Source organism: Spea bombifrons, chromosome 3, assembly GCF_027358695.1.
Source record: "Spea bombifrons isolate aSpeBom1 chromosome 3, aSpeBom1.2.pri, whole genome shotgun sequence".
Classification (NCBI taxonomy): domain Eukaryota; kingdom Metazoa; phylum Chordata; class Amphibia; order Anura; family Pelobatidae; genus Spea; species Spea bombifrons.
The window spans coordinates 46,391,844-46,406,555 of NC_071089.1; the positions used below are offsets into that span (position 1 = coordinate 46,391,844).

At 37.5% G+C, this 14,712-nt stretch overlaps 1 protein-coding gene across 1 annotated transcript; it reads left to right on the forward strand.

Annotated features, from left to right (window-relative positions):
* Positions 1-225: 225 nt before the first annotated feature.
* ARG1 (arginase 1) lies at positions 226-9,892 on the forward strand. Its single transcript, XM_053459254.1, has 8 exons — positions 226-378; positions 3,151-3,223; positions 3,815-3,989; positions 6,201-6,360; positions 6,964-7,058; positions 7,931-8,035; positions 8,491-8,627; positions 9,459-9,892. The coding sequence occupies exons 1-8, from the start codon at positions 319-321 to the stop codon at positions 9,635-9,637; spliced, it is 984 nt and encodes a 327-aa protein (XP_053315229.1). The 5' UTR covers positions 226-318; the 3' UTR covers positions 9,638-9,892.
* Positions 9,893-14,712: the final 4,820 nt, after the last annotated feature.

Sequence of the window (14,712 nt, forward strand, 5' to 3'; positions counted from 1 at the left end):
ATAAGCAAACGTATGTGCATGAAATCTATTTTAATTATAAAATTAGATATGAATTGAAATCGGAAAAACAAAAATAAAAAAAGATTTGGTTTGTTTCAGCAGTTTTTTCTTTTTTAAGTTTTTTTTAAAATTGTTGTTAACTGTGTCAACATGAACAAACAAAGGTCTGAGGCAGCTGATGCTTTTCAGAAAACTTGCTCAATTCCAGTCTATGGGAGGGGATGTGACACCTCTTTGTCTCATCTTAGCTCACAGTATCACAGTATTTAAAGAGCAACTGAGCAGTAAAAGACTTGCGTTTAAGAGGAACCTGTCACAATGAGTGCAAAGACTAAAAAATCAGTGGGAGTCATTGGAGCGCCCTTCTCAAAGGGACAGGTGAGAATTATCTTGTGCTTATATCTGTTAGCATTTGCACTTTTTCACTTTTAGTAGTTATAATCTAAACTTATTTTCTTTGGCCATGTTAGCCCCTTGGAAAAATATATTTTAAATAATCAAAGTCAATAAGAGAATATTATTATCAAAACATTTGTGTTTGTAACACCATATATACTTTAGAAATTGATGCACTCATAATTTAATAACTGAACTGGTTGATTACTATATTGATATATATGAATTAGGAATAATATATGAATTCGGAATAACATATCAAGTAACATCAAATTAGCATAATCAAGGCATACATAACATCAGCTTTTTTTTCTTTTCATTTTTTTCATTTTTTTTGTACACTGTCATTGAGACACACACACACGTGTTATAGCACATCCACCAGTGATATAAGAGTACGAACGCTTAACTTTTTCCAGATTCAATGGGTTACCTCTGGGCTTACTTTAGTCACTTTACATCTTATCATATTTTGTCACATGCTTGCATTTTAGTAGGATATATTTCTTATGGTTTACTGTATTTGTCTAGTGTTATATTTGTTTTGTTGGAGGGGGTTGTGGAATTTTGCATATTTTTTTTCTCCTTTCAACATGTGAGGCTTAAAGGAAAGTGCTGTAATTTCAATAATGCTTTTTCATTAAGTAGCTCAGAGCCCCAGGCCATGAGCCTCTGACCCACTTAATGGCTCAAACACTACGGCTTGTCAGTGACCATTCATGGACATACCAAAGCATCATGAATAAACTGAAAAGGTGATTTTGTTAATTAAGGAATACAAGCAAACAATGTGGGGAAAAAACCTGCTGTTTTTCTAGATATTCTTGAAACTCTTCTTCTGAATAGAATGCAAAACATTTCCAACACATAACAACTGAATGGTAACATTTTCAGAGGAAAATAACCCTTGGGGGAATTTTATTTGACCCTAGCTTTTAAGAGCATTTTAAACTTCTAGACAAATTGTTTGATCACACATACTGAAGGTGACTTTCACATTCTGTTTGACCAGCACTACCTATTGTTTGGTCACAGCTATACCTCTGTTTAAAGCTCTCTTGAATGCAGGTGACTTATTCAAAATATCTGTACCATGCCTGGCAAGTAATGGTTTTCAAAAGCACTGTTATTAGAACCATTTAAATGTCTTCATGAAGATGCTTGCGTTCAGCTGTAAAATTCTCTCCAGAGCTTACTTACCTAGTGGAATGTGTTGTTAAAATATTTTCAATTAACTATTGTAAATGTATTTAAAAACCCCAATGTGAAGCAATGTTAATGTTGGGAAAGTTTCCTGCTTTCAACATTAAATTTAAAGATGAGTCATAATGAGTTACTGTCTCGTCAAAGAAGTCTATTAGTGCCAGTGTACACAGAACCTGTGGTACTTGCATAAAACATATTATTCATATTGTTTTACAATTGCACAGTTGTAAATAATTTTTAGTCACAGAGGCTAAAAACACAATACATACGGTAATTTTGCAACTTCCTTCTTAGGCTGGCAGTGAGATTATAGATGTCGTGTGTGTACCGTGAGCCTGGACAGAAGCAGAGTAGGTTCCTAATTGCAGGGATAAAACAGAGAATTTCAGGTGAAGTTCCTGAAGGGCTAAGGCAAAGTCAAGTCACAAATCAGAAGTCGAAGCAGGCTGCAAGGATCACAGTTCACTAGATAACCAAAGGGTCTGGTATATGGGAAGTCCAAATAGCTAGAAGCACCTAGGTATAGAGAGGAGTACCAGCTGATACCTGAGCAACTAGAATAGGGAAGTAAGGGTTTAAATATGTTTGAATTTGATGCCTCTTTGTGTTGCCATGATGGCGGACATGTCATCATGGCAACCCTGGACTGCATCTCTCTCATTAAAGGCATCAGCCAAGATGGAGGAGGATGCATTGTCATGGCAACCCTGCACACTTCTGTGTTTGTGAGCAGGGGAGCAGAGTAAGTGCCGCCATTCTGGGCACGGCGGTTATGACAATAGTGCAGTATTCACCGAAAGATAGGCGGTAAAATAAAACACAGAAGTATTGAATGCAACTGCAGTTAATAACCATTCAGTCTATCTAGTACAGGCATGTCCAAACTTTTTTCGAAGAGTGCCAGATTTGATGAAGTGAACATGTGCGAGGGCCGACCATTTTGCCTGACATTCTTTGAACCACTAAAATTAAATGCAAATTAACTATTTTATGCAAAGTTTATTGAAAACGGCATACTTTTCATTTTGTGACTTGGATGACAAATCTAAACAGGTGTTAAATCACTCTGCCTTTAATATCAAAAAACAGATCTATATTTGGGCAACTTATCTGTGGGGCCTTATCAGTCCGGAACGCGGGCCGCAATTGGTCCTCGGGCAGGACTTTGGACATGCCTGATCTAGTGTGACCGTTTTTTTTCAGTTGTAAAAATGTAAAAAATGTTTTTGGTCCTTGGTCTTATGTTCCGGATATTTTTCTTCTGCCTATCTGATACATTGTAAAATTCTCTCACATGCATGAAATGGCTGGGCAGTTCTTTTGTTTGGATAGCAGAGCTAAATAACTTAATAACTGTAATCTTAATAAAAATAACAGAAGCATGTATGATTTTTTTTTCCAGTGCTGCATTAAATTATTATTATTATTTCATGTTTCTTTCACAGTTTTTTAAAACAAGCTTTTCGGTCAGTTTTTCATTGATTTGATGTATGTATTCAGTAGGTGTGAAACATGTATACTATGTCTGGTTTACCTTTTCTTCCACAGCCAAGGGGTGGTGTAGAACACGGACCGCGACACTTAAAAGCAGCTGGATTAATTGAGAAACTAGAAAATCTAGGTAAGAATTCTCACACAGGGACTCGGTAGATGATGATACGATGATAGGCAGACGTTACTGACAAGCTTTTTAGAGATAATTACACAGTTATCAGGGGAAATGATGTGTACATTGTCCTAGCCTTCAGCCTTCATCAATTTCCCTAGATTACATACTATAGATGTGCAAATCTAGTTTGCTCCGTACTGTGCAAGTTCTTGCAAATATGTTCACACATACATGAATCAGCAAATTAACTTGTTCATTTCAAGAATAACTAGTATGTTTATCCATCTACCATTCATCTAACGCCAACCATGTATCTAAATATGTTGGGAATTGCAATGGTCATTTAAAAACGTCAGAAGAGCTTGTTTGACTTATTCTTATTATTTATTGTTTTATATAGCACCATCAAATTCTCTATTATATAACACCACAGATACAATGCTCACACCAACAGCATTTATTGCTACATTAAATATTTCTGCATATCTCCTGACTTGGGGCTTGTGTTATAAATAAGGGGTTTAGCTCTTTTAGCATTGCATCTGTGTGGGTTTATGTATTTGGTGTATAATGATTCACTGTGTATTTTAATTTTCTGCGTAGATTTCGATGTTAAAGATTATGGTGATCTGCAGTTCTCAGATGTTCCAAACGATGACCCATATCAAAATGTTAAAAACCCTCGCACTGTTGGGCAAGCCACAGAAAAACTTGCGAATGCAGTAGCAGAAGTAAAGAAGAGTGGCAGGGTATGTCTAGTCCTCGGTGGAGATCACAGGTAAGAAAGAACTGATGGAGGTACTTTAACTATTATGAAGCAGTTTCAATAAAAAATAATGTAGATCTATGGCCAACTCTGTTATAAGTCAAGAATACTCTTATTTCTCATTTCATTAAATTTATTTAAAAAGTGTCACTAGATTCTGTAGCACTGTTGTAATAGGGAAACAGTGAAAACCAACTGGCAGCATTAAAATTGACAAAAAAACAATTTGAGAATAACATAAGCACACATGAATAAATACTGGTAAAGAAGGGGAAGGCAAAGTTTATACCCTACTGGAAGGTTTTGGAAAATGAAACGGTAGGAGAGAGACTGTTAGGGCGAGTGTAATTTGGATGTAGCAAGTATGATGTGGGTAAGTCAATGGCATGGAAATCTTCAAGATGAGGAGGACAGATGGTTTCTTCAGGGTACAGGTTAAGGGTTTTTAGAAGACAGCTGTTAGGTGGCTTTACAGTTTAGTGAGCATTTACATTTATAGTAGGTAGGAGAGAGACTGAAAAAACGAGGTAGGGAATTAACTTGGATAAAGGTGACTTGGAACTCCTTCACAAACGTTACCTAACACTGACCTACTAACCAACAGGTGGTATTTAAATTTACACTTAAAGTAACTGTAAGGTATAGTAGATAACAATATAATGGGGAAAGAGTTTTCTGTAGCACAGATAGTGGTGCAGCTTCTCCCTGTAGCTGTGGTTCCAGTTCAGTGTCCTACTCCTGCAACTCCCTTGCAGATGATAGACCTGAAAGCTGCACTGACATGTGTAGTAGAAATAAGGGGAATGACACAGATCATATATATTTATAGGCTATCATTTTCCTAACCTATAATACAGAATAAAGAGAACACAGGCAGGTTAGAAACATGAAGGGATTAAAGTATTAATTGGAAAGAGAGTAAAGAATGTAGGGATTTTTGGGAACACTAATGGGTTAGGGTGATCTCTGGGTATGGTGTATAATGGATGGTTGGTCAGAACTATTTTTCAGTCTGTGTTCAATGCTTCTTAATTGAAAGGGGCCCATTAATTGTTATCTAACACTTGACAGTAAAGTTGGAGGTATTTGTGAATATCTATCACATTGACACCTTGAAAAAAGATTCAAGAGGCATATTTGGGAGACACATTAGAATCCTCAAATTATCATCTTAACCAGATATTTTGTTACATAATTATCTGTTTCTTAGCAATTGATAATTTCAAGTCCGTCAAATACAGGAAGGAACATTACGTAGTATTACCTGAGATATTAACTTATTATTTTCATTTTTTTCTTCCAAAAAATAATCTCCCAAACTACCCAATATCCCCTTCAGGTTCCATTCTGATATGAATGGTTTCATCTTAGAATAAATTGTTGAAATCCCATTACATAACTCTTGGACACTTCAGAAGAAAAACAAATCACAGAATATTGCTTTTGGCTTTATTATACGGAGATAAAAAAAATACTTCCGAAGAGCAGGTTTTTTTTTTTTACTGATCGAAAATAATATACTTTATGAGCTTCCATGCCATAAAGGCATAAAATAGTAACTCCTAGTTCACCATGATATTGCTAGAGACTAACTTGATATTTCTGCTTTGGTCTAAAAGCAGTCAAAATGGAACCCTGGTTGTTTAATGTAAAAAAGCCCATGAACCACAGTACTCTGTTTCTTTATTCAATTATTGTATTTGTTCAATGCATCCTCTGTCACAAGCTAGTCATACATGTGTAAAACCAAGAATGAAACAATAAGTGGAATTCAGTTACTTCTGTAAATAGTGTTAATGTTGAGTGTTGACCAAACCAGGCATTAGAAACCAATCTCATTAGATTTCTTGGTGTGGCTCAAATCAGGTCACCTTGGATAGTAGTAAATTAACCATATGTCTGGACTGTTTTCACCAGTCCAAAGGACATTATTTAATAAGAAGGCAAACAAATGAGTGAAACAAAAATAAATTGAATGTATATCAGTTAGAATGTCAATAACTGAAATTGGGGTCTGGTGAGAAAGGCTAGAGAGTCATAGTAAGGTAACTGCAAACAAACCTGTTGTTTGGTCAAAAAGTAGTTTTTGTTAAATAAAAAAACATCTAAGAGGATTCATGTGCTTTTTCTTTTTTTTCTTCTTGAAATTGATGATTTTTCTTTAATCCATGTGTTGTGAAATACTCTGTGTTTACATAAATGTTGCTTGTTGTACTGAAACAGCTTGGCAGTTGGAACAATTGCAGGTCACGCAAAGATTCACCCTGATCTTTGTGTAGTTTGGGTAGATGCCCATGCAGATATCAACACTCCACTTACATCACCCAGTGGCAACCTACATGGACAACCGGTCTCTTTCCTGATAAAGGAACTTGGCAACCAGGTAAAAGATCTTGAAAATGTGTAGGGTTTTATTCACATTTGCAGTGCGAGTTGTCAGGAGAGTTCCAACTCTCTATTTAGTATTCATTATAAAGGGCCAAATTCTGCAGATTTTCCCAACCACAAGGCCTGCATAATTCAATGGATGAGGATACTGATACACTGATTTAATACTATACATTATACATTATACATGGCCATTCAAGCTCTTTCTTCAGAAGTTCACTGGGGTGGTCCTTTATAAGGTATAGAAAGGCCAAAGAGTTCCAACATGTTCCTCAGTAAATAAACTCTCTAGTATTAACCATTGTTGTTAACCAAGAATTCCTGCTCAATAGGCAGAGTTTCTGATCAGCTACATGCACACCACATCCATTGTGGTGATGCACTAACCTCATTTATCCTGAGTCCATTATTTCTGCTCCATCCTTGTTACATGCCTCTTGTTCCTCACCTGATTAGAAACAATCCATCAATGTGTGCTGATTAGAAACATATAGTTACATAGTGGAGCAATGGGTATCTTATGTCAGCTGTGGAAATGTATGACACTTATACATATAATTGTTGAGCGGCACATATCCATCCCCCTCTCTATCCCCAGATGCCAGATGTTCCAGGATTCTCTTGGGTGAAGCCATGTCTATCTGCAAAGGACATAGTATATATTGGACTGAGAGATGTAGACCCCGGTGAACAGTAAGTTTCTTTTTTAATTCCATAAATATTGCTAGGTTTTATTGTACGACCCTTATTACAATTAACTAGCCCTCTGCATATGTGGATGGAGATTCTTTTTTTGGGCTCATTTAATAAATATAATATATAGATATAGATATATATATCTATATCTATATCTATATATATATATAGATATAGATATCTATATATATATATATATATAAATATATATATATAATCTCTGAACTAGGAACCGGACCCTGGATTTTCTGAGAAAATCAGCAGTCTTGAGTAGTTAACTATTTGTTAGCCCAGAGATGCTTAACAATCCTCAAAATGGGTATGGTTTTGGTTCCTCGCTGCTGAAATGCAGTTTCAGTTTTTGTCTTTACTGAAAAATTAAACAGCACAAAGACTACTAAAATATTCTAAAATATGCAGTGTAAGGTAATGCCATGACCTCTCTACCTGGAGACACATTTAGAGAAGCATTCTCCATTACAGCAACACATTCACTGTAGCCATTGTCATCTACTGTACAATTCTCATATGCTTTTATGCTTAAAGTGTAAATTGCTGTAGTATTGCTGAGGTAAGAACATTCAACTATGTTGTGCTGTTGTGTGTTCATGTAAATTGTGGATCAGTATTTCATCTATTAGATGAATTATCTCTGATCACACATGGTGGTCGTGGTCAGCGATAATATTGTTAATTGACTGATTCTTTATGAGGTACTAAACATATTGGATAATGGCATCAGTGACTTGTTTGAAGACAAATTAAGTAGAAGATCTTTCTTTACATTATTTTTTTATTAAATAATTTTAATTTAATAATAGCTTTAATTGTGTTTTAATATTAATAGTGTTTAATATGTGTCTGTCTAGTTATATATTGAAGAATCTTGGAATAAAATACTACTCAATGAGCGAGGTGGATAAACTTACAATTGGCAAAGTGATGGAAGAAACGATTCAATATTTAGTTGGAAAGTAAGTAAATTAATGTGAATGAATTCTATAAATGTCTAAATTAATAAAGTCTTCCACATCTAACCAAGCACTTGGGAATAACTATGAGCCATACCCATGGGCATAGGAACTCCTAAAAATATGGGGGGGGGGTAGCATTTTCCCCATCAGATACCACTTTCCTCACTATCCCCTACCCCACTTTCTCCCCATCTCTTTTTTTTGCAAACTCGTACAATAATATATAACTTGAAACACTGGTAAAAATAATGTACGTTTAATACATTAAATATAGGTAAAAAAACCAGCTAATCTTTGTAACAAAAACGTTTCCTTGGCCTTGACGCCATGTCTGAAAAAAGCAAGTGTAACCGGTTGACACAGAAAATTTAGGTAGAGCTCTATATACAGATCCATCTATATACTAAATATGTTTCCACATGTTTAATATTGTGTTTTGTTGTACTTGATAAAAGGGAGAAGAGACCCATCCATTTAAGCTTTGACATTGACGGTCTAGACCCATGTGTGGCACCAGCCACTGGAACACCTGTCACTGGTGGGTTAACTTACAGAGAAGGCATGTGCATCACAGAAGAATTGTACAAAACAGGTAACAGTGGAAGCTGCTGAGGTGATATGAAAGGATATATGAAGCTTTTAGTTCTTCAAGACACATGGAAGTGAATACATGCCAGTACCTAAAAATTCTACATAAACATGTCTATGGTACCAGACATAAATGTGGTCAACTTCTTTGGGATATGATTGGATTTAGTCTTAGCAAAAATCAGTGGTGTTTGACCACCATAATGTATAGTTAATTTGGTGTGATGATGTTTAGTATGTAAGCAGTAGTCTTCTCTAGTCTTCTCTTTAAATTAGTGAACATGCATCACTTTGGCTATAGCCAATATACCTAAACCTTATTATACAACTTACAAAATGTTTACAAAGCCAATCGGTAAAATAGGTAAAATGAATCAATATAGTGCAATATAGTAAAAATTTAAGGTAAAACACATATGAAGAATAGCATTCTGGATTGCATACACATAATGTAAAGAAAAAATATTCTGAATAAGACTGTCTGAGTAGGAGCTTTGCCTTGAGAACTTGGTCTACTAACTCAATCTGCACATTCTTTGAGACCCAATAACCGAATAGGATTCGCTAATCCTTATATATATATATATATATATATATATATATATATATATATATATATATATATATATATATATATATATATATATATATATATATATATATATATATATATATATATATATATATATATATATATATATATATATATATATATATATATATATATGGGCAAGTAGACTAGTGGAGATGTACAACCCTGTATATTTTTATTGCCTTAAAATAAAAGCAATTACCATTAGGTTGCATACAATAAATACATATTTGGATGTTTTAGGATTGCTGTCAGCTGTGGATATGATGGAAGTTAACCCAGCTCGTGCAAACACAGAGAGTGATGTTCAGTTAACAGTTGATACTGCAATCAACATGGTCTTGTCCAGTTTTGGAAATGCACGGGAAGGAGTTTTTTCATCAAGGAGGTGTCCTCAAATTTCTACAACACAACAGATCTAATACTTCTTAATCTTTTTTGTCTTAATGAACTTGGAAAATGGCAGAGTAAAATATTTTCACATATAGATTCACCTTTCATATTATTGAAAATACCATGATTTCTTATAAAGATTTTATTACTTACCAAATTATCACTTCTAAGTTTAAATAAGTGATGCAATATATTGTAAGAAAATCCTACGGTATGGTTCATATTATATAAAAAGTTATTACAATAAAGATATTACTCACAGCCAACAATTAGCCTGCACCAAATGGGTTTTCTTTATTATTCTTGCAGAAATATTAAAATGTAAACATGAAATCTTGCATAAATTGACAACAAAATTAAAGTCTCGCATCCACCACATAGAGGATGGTAAATCAATTTATGCTAGGAATTTTAGGGATTGTACCTGTTAAGCTTCAGTATCATAAACAAAAAAAAAAAAAAAAAAAAAAAATTATATATATATATATGGTGAGTCATAAAATTTTTCCTTTTAGTTGTGGAGTTCTGCCCCTACATTCCATTACACAGGTTGTGTTCATTTTTTTACACTTAAAGTACATATCAGGAGACAGAAAATATCATAGGACACCACGGCATGATGAAAAATTAGAAGCATGGGTCACACCCTACTGCTTTAAAAAAATCCAAAAGTCTGTATACTACAGGCTCATTCCATATTTTAGTGGCACTATAGAGAACAGAAGAATGAAAGTAAAATGACTAGAGAGCAGAAGGTAAAAGGGAAAGGAAGGTGTTACGGCCTGCAGTGGTTCAATCCAACAGAGATTTGATTTCTTTAGATAAATAATTGTGTCATGCTGCCATAGAAACAGCTGTAAATGCTCTAGATCAGTGGTTCTCAACTCATGGGTCACGACCCTGACTTCAGTGGGCCAAGGAGGGTCTTCCTTCTGCAGCCCTCAGACAGCCTTTCCACTCCCTCATCTTTTCTGAGGTAAGTATATATATTTTTTTGTGTACTAATTATGTATTTATATTTATATATATATATATATATTATACTTTTTATTATTTTCAAAGATAAAAATACATATAACAGTAATAAGTTATATAAATACATTAAACACTGTATAGTAATTATTTCCTCCCTCCCAGCCCACAAAAAAACAACAACAAAAAAACCTAATGTTTACATTTTATAATCTCTATAGACTACTTCTGACCATTCTTTGATATTCGGGGGTGTCGGGGAAATCCAGCTCCTAATAATCATAAGACGACCACAGAACAGTAATCTATGAAGACTTTTGCTTTGAGCCTTTGTTAAATTTATTTCAGAGTCTTCCTCCAATATCCCAAGCAAAGGACAATACAACCCCTGTCCCCCCTACCACAGCCCCTATGCACCATCTCAGCCCATTACCCCACCACAGCCCCAGTTACCCTGACACCACAACCCCCTTCTCCCCACCACAGCCCCTTTCCCCCCCACTGCAGCTCTTATGCACCATCACCACAGCCTATATCCTACAATACTGCTCATATCCCCTCACCATAAATCTTATCCCCCATTAGAGCCCATCTACCCCACCACTGCCCTCACTACTTCCCCTATCCCCTCACTGTCACTGGAGACTTCCCATTACATTCAGGAATTTGAACGCTACGGAGAATACACCATCATCTCTGGTGGAGTAAATTGGATATCCTTCAGTGGAACCTTACAGGATTTTATCTAAGTTTGCTGAAGTACACCAAAAGCAGCGCCCCTCAGTCAACATGGCCTCAAAACGTAAATATGATACATATTACCGTATTTGCTCGATTATAAGACGACCCTGATTATAAGACGACCCCCCAAAATCTGAATATTAACTTAGGAAAAAAGAAAAAGCCTGAATATAAGACGACCCCAAAGGAAAAAAGTTTTACCAGTAAATGTTAATTCATGTAAACTATTTTTTTAATAAAAGCTATGATTGAGAAAAATATTTTTTTTGTTTTTATTTCCTTGTATTTTCCAACCTGCCCCCCAGTTACGCACATCTGCCCCCAGGCTTGCCACACCAATATGGCACTGTGGCCCATGATATGCCTTTTAACCCTCTATATGCCACTGTGCCCCATGGTATGCCTTTTGACCCCCTATGTGCCACTCTGCCTCCAGAGATGCCTTATACCCCTATATCCCATTCTGGCATTTAAGGGGTTAAAATGCATATTATGGGGCAGAGTGTCATATAGGGAGGTATAAGGCATTCCAGGAGGCAGAGTGGCATTAAGGGAGTTAAAAGGCATTGTATAGAGCACTCTGCCTCCAGAAATGCCTTATACCCCTATATGCCACTCTGGCATTTAGGGGGTTAAAAGGCATATTATGGGGCAGAGTGGCATATAGGGAGGTATAAGGCATTTCAGGAGGCAGAGTGCTCTATTAAATGCCCCCTTAACGCCACTCCAGAAATGCCCTATACCCCCATTTAACTAACACACACACACACACCCTATACCCCCATTTAACTCTCTCTCTCTCTCTCTCTCTCTCTCTCTCTCTCATACCGGTGCTTCCAGCCGGGGCAGCAGGTTGACGTCGCCTTCAGCTGCAACCGGAAGGAGGTGGAGTTGGCAGCGGGGGTTTGTATGCGTCCGTCGCGTATGCTTTCCCCGGATGTCAAAGATCAGAATTCTGATCTCCGACAATCGGGAAAGGTCTACGCGACGGACGCAGACAACCCCCGCTGCTAGCCACACCTCCTTCCAGCTGCAGCGGACGTTGTGTACGCGGATCGCGTAGACGTCAAACCGCTGCCCCGGCAATACATCAGAAAGCACCGGTAAGTGTGTGTATGATGGGGGGGGGGTGAGACAGGAGGATCCAGGTCCCCTGCAGCGGTGCGGGGGATCTGGATCTTAGTCTCCTAATCAGACCTCTATTTGAGGTCTGATTAGAAGACGACCCCGATTAGAAGACGAGGGGTATTTTTCAGAGCATTTGCTCTGAAAAAAACCTTGTCTTATAATCGAGCAAATACGGTATATTAAATTTGGCTTTTCATATATTGAAGATAGACATGATGGACAATAACCACAGTGTGTTTTGTGTAGCAGAAAAGCTAAATCGCCATTTAGACACAAAACACCTGGCCTTTGCAGAAAAACCTGCTGAGGGCATCACAAAAGTGCCTGGCATCTTCTTGTTCAAAGCAAGAGCAGGCACTCCGAGCATCTTACCACGTAGCCCATCGTATTGCAAAATGCAAGAAAGCCCACACTATTGCAGAAGACCTTATCTTACCTGCCACCATTAATATGGCCAGAGAGGCCCTGGATCAATCTGCTGCAGATAAATTGAAGACAATTCCACTATGCAATGACACGATACGCAGGCAGATTCAAGAAATGTCAGGTGACATAAAACAGACCACAGCTGGCATCAACACAAACAAATACTATTCATTACAATTGGATGAATCCACTGATGTTGTGAACCATGCCATTTTACTGGTTTATGTGAGGCATGTATGGGAAGGAGACTTTCAGGAGCAGTTTCGCTGCAGTAGAGAGCTTACCACCACTACTACTGCAAAGGGCATTTTCAGTACTTTGGATTCATACTTGGGTTCGGTGTGACTGATATGGGATATGTGTGTCGGAATCACAACCGATGGTGCAGCCTGCATGACTGGAAAACACTCAGGAGTGGTGACGAGAATTCTTGAAAAGGCACCAAATGTGTTTTGGAACCATTGTTTTTTGCACAGGGAGGCATTGGCAGCCAAGGATATGGTGGCAGTGCTTCACGAAACTTTGAAAGATGCTGTCAAAGTGGTGAACTACATTAAACGGAGTGCCAAGCATGCCAGGTGTTTTCAGAAACTGTGCATAGACCTGGGCAGTGAACATGTACAGGTGCTGGATCACGCGGAGGTGCGCTGGCTTTCCAGGGGCAAAGTTCTCTCACGTTTATACAAACTGAGAACGGAAATTGTAGCCTTCCTCTCAGAGTGCAGCTCGACTCTTGCCGATCTGGTTAACAGTGACATGTGGCTTGCCCAAGTTGCTTATCTTGCAGCTGTGTTTGAGCAGCTTAACGCATTAAATGTGTCTATGCAAGGGAAGGGACACAATATTTTTGCACAGACTGAAAAAATCGAGGCGTTCAAAAAGAAAATGGCATTGTGGACAAGACCTGTTTCCAAAGAGAGATTTGATATGTTCCCCAATGCTAGTCACGAGCTTACACGCCTGGATTCCACAGGCAGAGATGAACTGAAGAACACTATAGTAGCACATCTCACAAAGATGCAGGAACATTTTAAAGACTACTTCCCAGAGCAGCACAGAGATGACGGCTGGATACGCGATCCCTTTGGAATTGATTTGGAAAGCGTCATGTTGCCAAGCAACGAAGAGAGTCAGCTCGGAAATTAAATTATTTTTGGGTCACAACTTAATGACCAAAGACAAATGTGGGTCCTGAGGATACACGGGTTGAGAACCACTGTTCTAGCACCTTTTTCTCATGGTATACCTTTTAGGAGTCACCTTGTTTATATATCATTGCTGTGAAAGCTCCGATTCCCTTACATTGGGGTGATCCAACCAGCCCCCACAATTCGTGAGTGGATCCGAAGGATGGAGCAGAAAAGAGTCCTTGAGGAGCTCATATACTTTGCAACCGATAGGTCTGAGAAACACCATAGCATGTGGTTCCACTGGATACAAGTCTTTGTACCAGGAAATTGAAAAGGTCATGTGAAGAAGAAGAAAAAAGTCAGAAGGGCACCAATTTGTCAGTAAGAGTCTGGACATGAGTGGATGGCACTCCAAAAAGGAATCATGAGGGCAGGACCACCAAAGGTGCAATAGAGAACATGGCGACGCTCCACGCCTCCAACATTAATCTGTCACGTTAGGGTTATATAGAGCTGTATCCCGTCCAACCCCTCCGCGGCCACCTCGGGAAATAGGTCCAGCCCCGTACCTGGAGTAAAGATGATTATATTGTAAAGAGAAAAATGTCAATGGACAACAGGAGTTGTTTTCATCATTGTGAAATTAATCCCATGAGGGTTAAGGGAACTAAAGAATTTTCAAACTAAATTAGACGCACACATATCTA

Coding starts and splice junctions, on each gene's coding strand:
- ARG1 (XM_053459254.1), top strand. CDS start 319: ATGAGTGCAAAGACTAAAAAATCAGTGGGAGTCATTGGAGCGCCCTTC. Junction 3,990..6,200: donor GTCCTCGGTGGAGATCACAG/GTAAGAAAGAAC, acceptor GTACTGAAACAG/CTTGGCAGTTGGAACAATTG. Junction 7,059..7,930: donor GATGTAGACCCCGGTGAACA/GTAAGTTTCTTT, acceptor GTGTCTGTCTAG/TTATATATTGAAGAATCTTG.